This window comes from Sorex fumeus, unplaced genomic scaffold (assembly GCF_029834395.1).
Source record: "Sorex fumeus unplaced genomic scaffold, SorFum_2.1 ptg000098l, whole genome shotgun sequence".
NCBI lineage: Eukaryota > Metazoa > Chordata > Mammalia > Eulipotyphla > Soricidae > Sorex > Sorex fumeus.
The window spans coordinates 58,451,712-58,460,189 of NW_026606155.1; the positions used below are offsets into that span (position 1 = coordinate 58,451,712).

Below are 8,478 nucleotides of genomic sequence, written 5' to 3' on the forward strand. Positions count from 1 at the left end.
AGTGACCTCAGGGCTGGTCATCTACATCATTACTGTAAAGGTATTACTTAGAAAGCTTCTTTGCTTTCATATATAAATATAAATTTATATAAGTATAAGGCTGGAGCGATAGCACAGCATGTAGGGCATTTGCCTTGCATGCATCCCAGTTGGCCAACCCAGGTTTGATTCCTCTACCCCTCTCGAGAGCTCTGCAAGCTACTTACCGAGAGTATTCAGCCCACATGGCAAAGCCTGGAAAGCTCCCCATAATGTATTCAATATGCCAAACACAGTAACAAGTGTCACAATGGAGACGTTACTAGGCCCGCTGGAGCAAATCGATAAATAACGAGAGGACAGTGACAGTGATGTGAGAGTATATAAGTTTATAAATTTATATAAATATAAATAGCTTCTTCCAAGACAATTGTCTATAGTATCCAGTCCCTTCTACTGAATCTTAAAGGTCAACCCAAATATAGCTGAGGTAGACAAAAGGAATGAAGACAATAGAGGCTGCAAGGTAGCTAAATTTTGCAATCACAACTTTTTGAATACTCAGAAATTATTTTTCACATTGTAATTCAGTTTTAAAGCCATAAGAGAAAAACAGACTGCCCATCAATCACCATTCAGAGATTTCGCTCTTGGATGCAACTACAACAATTCTAAAGATGGACTGAAAAAGTTAAACCTTTGTCTGCCTATGACGACTTTAAAGGCTTCTGTTTAAGAAATACCACCACATACCCACCCATGACTAAATGTTTCTATATTTATTTAGCTTTGAAAATAAATTATATCTTAATAAATCTGATAAAAATGATATAAAAGGAAATTCATAGGGAAAATATGTATTGGAATACTCAGGTGATCTTGATTATTACCCTAGAAATTTTCCACCATCGTTTTATATCTCTTTTAGCTCAAGAACTGAAGATTTACCATAAAATAAACCCCACAAGATAGGCTGTGTGGTACTTCATGGATTCAGAAACCCAGTGGGAAAACACATCCATTTGTACAGGCTCTGCAATTAAAGACCAACTCTTTTTTTTCTAGGTGGTGCAGTGATGCTGCTGGTTTATGAATATGCTTACTCATGGCTTCAGGAGAACTGGTGATTGCCTATGAAGTGTTTCCCCCTTTCTGATCATGGATATTTGCTATATAGCACCTTAGAGACTAGAGTCAGCTAAACTAATTCAATTATAATATGATTATGCAACATAATAAAGGGGTAAAACTATTTGTCAAGAACAAAACCTATCTGGGTATTTCAGAAAATATCCCTAAGCAATTTAAGCTTGTTTTGTCATATCCATAAAATCATAAAAGTGTTAAATAATAAAGTATATACACTGAATAATAGAAAAATAGCATAGAAATCAGATATATCTCATACCAGCAGTGTATGCTCCACTTAAATTGCTTCTCCATAAAAATTTATTATGTTGACAAGTTTTTTTTTTAAGAAGCCAAGAAATGCTTAAATTTTTTTTTTTTTGGCTTTTTGGGTCACACCTGGGCTCTGCACTCAGGAGTTACTCCTGGCAGTGCTCAGGGGACCATATGGGATGCTGGGGGTCGAACCCGGGTCAGCCGCGTGCAAGGCAAACGCCCTACCCGCTGTGCTATCTCTCCAGCCCCGAAATGCCTAAAATTTTTTAAATAAACCATTCTATGTCAATTTTTAAAGAATTACTCAACAAAGAACTGGGTTAAAGATTTGTTAAGACAAAATTTAAAGTTCTTATTAAGGAGTTAAATTTTTCTATAAGTAACATTTAAAAACACAAGGAAAAAATTTTTAAATCCACTGAAATATTGAATCTTGTTAGTTATACATTAAAATTTAAATCCATAGATTTTCATTAATATACATGACAGCAATATTTTCCTAACTCTAATTTATGTATTGCATGGTTGTTTAAAGCAGATTATATTTTTAAATCATTATATTTTAATTCTTTTTGGCAAATAGAAATATGAATTTATCTTAAACTATTTCTTTTACATAATTCCCTTGAAAAGGAATTTTGTTGCTAAAATTTTTTCACATTAAATCACAAATTTAAACCACTTCTTGGGCCAATAGTGCTGCTACATCCAAATACCTTTGGTCAAAACACTTATCTACGATATTCTTAAGATAAAATGGGGGCTGATCACAAAGATAATACAGTAGGTAAAGTGCTTGCCATGCACCCTGCAGACCTCAGCACCCCATACGTTCTACTGAGCACCACCAGGAGTGATTGAAAGGGGCTAGAGAGCTATATAGGAGTTAAGTACTTGCCTTGCATGCTATTAACTTCAGTTCTAATCTCCACCGCCACATATGGTCCCCTGAGCACAGCCTGGGTCATTTTGCTGGGAATAGCCCATGCATACTGCCAGGTGTATCCCCATACACATATGAAAAGAAGGAAGTTAGAGGAAAACTGCGTTTCCAGATTATTAGTTTTAAGTGACCGCATCAGGTGTGACGTTAGCTATCTGCATTGTTAAGATATGAATTATGAAGATGAAACCATTTCAAGATAGAAGTATACTTTAACATTTTCAAAGATTCCTATACTAACATGCACTACAAAAATATTTCCTTGACTTTGATATACAAAACTTGATTCTATATCTGGATACTGATAAGATTCTCCTTCGGTAGCTGAAGTCAACAAAAATAGCTGCATGTTTTATATGCAACCTGTTCTAAACTACTATGGTATATTTCTGCATGTCACTAAAGAATTCTTAAAAAAATAAAAGATAGCATAATAATTATTTCTTTTTATTAATTTAGAGCATTTGAAGTATAAAAATAAAGGCTTTTTGACAAACTGTATATACATACACAGCCTTCAGTTGTACATCCTTTTCAACATGTATTTTAATTTCTATTTCAGCCCAATAGTCAATAAGAAGGTTACTAATAGTAGGGAAACCCCAATGAAATAAGAATGTTCCTGTTGTAATATTCTGCAGGTAATATTCTTCATCCTTGTACAGAGTATTGCTTGCACAGAAGCCATGAAATTGAACCTTCAACCTCTCCATATGCAGATATGGAAAAGAATCGCTGAAGCGTGCATATGCCAGTTTAAAAACAATAATTTTACCCCCTAAGAAAGAGAGGAAATATGTCAGTATTGACCAATAATAATATTTAAAATTCAGACCATCCCAAACAAAAACAAAAAACAAAAAAATCAAGCAATCCCAGAAAGCAAACATAACGCATCCCATTTTCCTTAGCTTATTTTTGAAAGTAGCTTTTTAAGTCACAATTTGTTTTGAGTATCAAATTGTATTTGGAATTTCTATTGTCTTTTAAAATTTATTTTAAGTGAACTAACTATGGTAATAAAATGATCTGGGGGAAGAAAATAAAAAATATGAAAACTTTGATACTATGAATAATAAATTTTTAAAATACAAGAACTAGGAAAAATTATAAATAGCATAGTAACAAGAGATTTCTTAATTTAGATAAAGAAAACATTTCATTGTGTTTCCATACAAATGATTGATATTTTTAAAAGACTCCTAGTAGCCACCTAAAAATATCTGATAAGGAATAATTCTGTACCCTATGTCTTTTTTTTTTTTTTTTTTGGATAACAGGAGAGGTCCCTATATGGCATGGCTTTAAAGTCTCCACCAAAGTATTGGACTGATATCTTTGTTCCATTCAGTTTATAGTCTATTTTCTCACCAGACTGAGAACTCCAGATGTCAATGGGAGTTTTATGAGATCAAAGGAAGACTATGGCCCTGAGAGTTCATCTGCTCCTTCTGCTTATTCTTCTCCTGAAGTTATAATCCTCTGTTTGTATCACTGAATTTCAGTTGCTTTAGAAATAAATGCAGTTCAAAGCTCTTTATAAGATATCTGCTGCTTGAAAAAAGCAGTTCCTGAAACATAACTTGAATGTCAGAAATCTGCTTACTGTTTATGTCCAAGTGATTTGAAAATTTAGCTCATCTAATCATCTGAAGCCATAAAACCAGTAAGACTGAACTGGATTGCCATGTAGGCTGTGCACAGCACAGATAGAAAGGAATCAAAATCACCTAACAAATGCATCTTTACATCCATACCTAGTGATGTGCCTTTTAGTTATTGCACAGAATACAAAAAAACCCACAATATATTAATTTTCCAATAGATGAATGGTACCAATGATTTTAAAACGTCCTTTCAAACCTATATTATTAAGCAGGAGGAACCACCTAACAAAAGAGACTTTTTTTTAAATGTAGAATTTTGCCCAGGAAAATTAATTGTTTTAAAATACAGCTCATAATCACACACTCACACACACATTTACCCCACGGCTCTATAACATTAAAGTGAAAAAAATATCAGCCAAGAGATATGAATTAACATGTGTCCTGTAACTCCCAAAATGAATAAAGGGAATTTGTTAAAATTAAATAGTATTTGTATTTCTAATACCACCACCAGTTTTCCTACTTGTAAAACATGCTTCTTTACAACAATGTAAACTTCACAGCAAGCCATTTTTACATTCACTAGAGCAGAATTTTCCATTTTCTTTAAATTACAAAATAATTTTGGTCTGAGATCGCTAAACACACAGGTAAGCCAACAATAACAGTACAATTTCGTTTCACAGTGGTTCTCTTAATATAAAGTTCATGTAAGTGTCTTTGCAAAAGCATTTCACATTAAACTTAAGTTTCTAAGTGACTTCCTTTAAAGCATTCTTGTTTAGATATTTTTCCACCTCTTTGTCTTTATATGCTTGGCATGTGTGTCGTTTGATTAGGATACAAAATGGGAGACTGGCATGTTTTATCTTTTTTTTTGAGTCTTCTGATGTATAAAGAAAATGTCCTTCATGAGATATCAAAACCATCCTTCACTGCACACACAAAATCTGGGGCAAATCCAGGTCCAGGAGCCCAAGCTACCCTACATCAAACAGGACTGAAAAGATTGCTAGAAAGTCACCTTTGCAAAAAGAAAGAAAAAACAAAAGAGAGAAAGAAGAGTAGGGGGAAGAAGAGTAGAACACCCAAGGAATGAAAACACAGATGCACCATCCAGAGCCCGTATTTACAAATTAATAGAAAATATAAACATTACTGTATTTGGAACCCAGTCAAAACAAGGAGGAGCTAAATTCAGACACTGCTTGCGTGTTAATGTAATTTTCAATTTAAAAATGAAACAAAGGATCACTCAAGTCAATCATTGATTGGTTTTCTAATGATGAATTAAGGCTTACTTGGACACCTTATTTGATTAGAGGGTGTAGCATAACTTTTTTCTGTATGTATTTTCCTTTATTGATTTTGCAAAATCTCTACAATTGCACGTTTCGAAAGTTCAGGTTGATTTAAAATAAATATACACATATGGTTTTACCAAAGACTAGTTTAAAAAGTTCCTTAAGCCCTTTAAGGGGTGCAGGTTTCTTCACTACGTTAAAACAGTGTGTGGGCAACACAAATGTCTTATTCAATCCTTAACAATGCTTTTGTTTTTAAATCCTAAAGTCATGTCAGGTTTTCTGGGAGAGAAAAGTTTATGGCAAGAAATATTTAAGTGTCATCAGCACACAGGATGTAAGTCCTTAAAGCCAACTTTCGAGGCGGGAAGACTGGAGGGCACCAGGCGTGGACTCCAAGACCAGGGAAGAGGGGGTGAGTTTGCTGAAAGGGTTCCCCCCACCCCTCCAAGCCCCCTGCATTGAAGCTGCTGCAGCCCGGATGTCCCATCAGAGTGCAGAAGCTGTGACAGAATGACTCCCTTCTCTGGCTGCTTGCATTCCTTTAAATGCCAGCGATGCGGGAATGTCACAGTTGTGGGGAGAAAGTGGGGTGCCACTGGCATGTTGCCATCCATGTCCAGCAACGTAACCAGAAGGAGCAGCACTGTAGGTCATGTAAGGCGACACTTGGGCCGGGGTTGGATAAGGAGCCATGCTGGATGCTGACACAAAACTGCTCACAGCCGGGAGACCATTTGGTGCCTAAAAAGAGGAAAAGAGAAGTGAAAATAATCACATTATCATCACTCACATTTCATGGCTCTTAGAGAGTAGCAGAATGTAAATCCCACGTAGTTGCAGCAATAATTTGACCTAACATATTTGACTGATTTTGTTCAGCTGGAGCAGTAGTACAGTGGGTAGGGCATTTGCCTTGCACGCTGCCGACCCCGGTTCGGTTCCTGCGTCCCTCTCGGAGAGCCCAGCAAGCACAGAGAGTATCCCGCCCGCACAGCAGAGCCTGGCAAGCTCCCCATGGCATATTCAATATGCCAAAAACAGTAACAACAAGTCTCACAATGCAGACGTTACTGGCAAATTACATGAGCAAATCTATGAACAACCAGAAGACAGTGCTACAGTGCTACAGTTTTATATTTGACCTTGATTTATTCTAAATGCATTCATAATCTTGCTCCAGAAACAGTCAGTGTCAAAGAGAAGATTTGTTTTCCACAAAAGTTTTGTGGAGAAGTTTTCTACAAAAGCTACAACCAGAAAATTCACAGTATTTGTTTTTACTATTTGAAATTACAGGGAGGAAATGCAGAATGAGGAAAGAAGGAATGGTGGTTAAATACTCTTGAATCTGTTCATCTTTCCATGTGCCTTTGTTGACCATTCCTGTACATGGGTTTTGTTTGGCTCTTTTGTTGAGGCATTTGAATGGTGAGGCTTTCATTTCCAGTAATGAAGGGTACAAAGTAACAGCTGTCATTTCAGAAACTCAAAATGAGCATGACTTTTTAAAAATAAAACATGGGTCATATTCTAAAATGTCGTGTTGAAAATACAACTTAGACAAAAGACTTAAAACATCAGACAGTTTCCCCACAAGGATTTTTAAATGAGATTGGCATTATTTTTTCTAGAGCTATTTTACCAAAAAAGAAAGTAAAGTGTCTATTTGAATATAAAAGAACTTCATATGATTTTGAAACTGAAAATTTTGCTTCCAAACTTTTGAGGTGCTTTGATGTGCATTTTTTAACCACATGGATAAATCTCTTGAAATAAATGTAACGTGAAAATCTGAGTTTATAAACAAAACACCACAGCTCTGGCAATCAACTATGTCTAGAAACCAGTGTTCTCAGTTTCAATAGCTTATTGTTGGTATTGTTACTATTGACAACACCAAAACACCCTGATTTCTAAGCCTTACTCTGGCATGAATACTCAACATTCTTCTTCAAATTTAACCCCCGCCCCCAATTTCTAGATTATTTAGAAATAAAGAGTATATCCTGCTTTCTGGTAATGATATAAATGAATCAATATATTAACATATTGAAAATAAAATAGAAATAATAAAATTATTATTAGTAAAACCAATTTAATCCTTCAAGGTAAGTTAAGCAGGTACTAATAAGATACTTTTTCCAACTCAACTGCAACATAAAAATTAAATTACAATCATTTTCTAATTTAATTTTGTGGTTATTTTCATTCACACGTATGGAAATCAATGATTTTCTCCATTTCGAGTAATACATGCAGTGGAACATGTAGATGGATGTGATTTAATGGATTAATGTGTTAATGGATTTCTGACAAAGAATAAAAATGAAAGGTCAACCTCATGCCCTTGAGTTCTATATGGTTTTAGGTTACACCTGGTGGTGCTCAGTGTTTAATCCAGGCTCTGCATTTAGAGGTCACTACTCCTTACAGTGCTCAAGGGAACCTTATGTGGTCCCTGGTCTGCTACATGAAAGGCAAGTACCCTACCCCCTATAATATCCCTCTCTCTGGCCCCCAACTGCTCTTGATCGTTAAGAACAAATGCCTTTGCATTTATCACTGAAGTAACTTCCCTGGCCCTGAAGTTGCTTTCTTCATTTCAGCTTATTATACTACTATGTAGAAAAACTACTATTTAATTTTAGATATTGATTTTATATTCAGTAAGTTAATTGAAATTGTTTTGACTTACCATAGTTTTTTAGTGAATTTCTCGGGGACTTTAATATATATTATTTTATCTCTTAATTTTCAACAAAAAATGCCTTGTGTTCCATTCATCAAAGGAGAAAGAAAACTAAGGTTTCTTGAATTTCTCCTCTGCCCCAGGTACAAAGACATTTCCGAATTATTTTATTAAATAATGAGCAGTTAATCAGTTCCTACAATGATAGTTGATCAACATAGCTGGTTATATATTACTGGGTTTATAATAATTATAAGATTCACATGGTGACAAGTTTAGTCATTGTTAAATTAAAATTAAAATGTATAACAAGGGTCTCAGAGGGAAATGCTTAACTTTGGGGGCCACACAGAGCAGTACAGGGTACCATGGGGAGCTTGAGATCAAACCCAGGGCTCCCACATGTAAAGCATGTACTCCAGCCCTTTGAGTGATCTCCCTGGTCCCTGAGATGTGATGGGTTTGTTTTGTTTTGTTTAGTGTTTTAACAGGGAAACCATTGAACATCACTGCTACATATAAATGAAATCTCATCCTCTTTTTATC

At 35.2% G+C, this 8,478-nt stretch overlaps 1 protein-coding gene across 2 annotated transcripts in view; it reads left to right on the forward strand.

The window, feature by feature from the left end:
- SLC25A21 (solute carrier family 25 member 21) overlaps window positions 1–2,833 on the forward strand; it is a 557,492-nt gene extending 554,659 nt beyond the window's left edge. For both annotated transcript variants that reach the window (XM_056134156.1, XM_056134157.1), the window contains exon 10: window positions 1,045–2,833. In XM_056134156.1, the coding sequence (XP_055990131.1) occupies window positions 1,045–1,106 (62 nt within the window). In that variant the 3' untranslated portion in view covers window positions 1,107–2,833. The remainder of the gene's footprint in view (window positions 1–1,044) is intronic.
- Window positions 2,834–8,478: the final 5,645 nt, after the last annotated feature.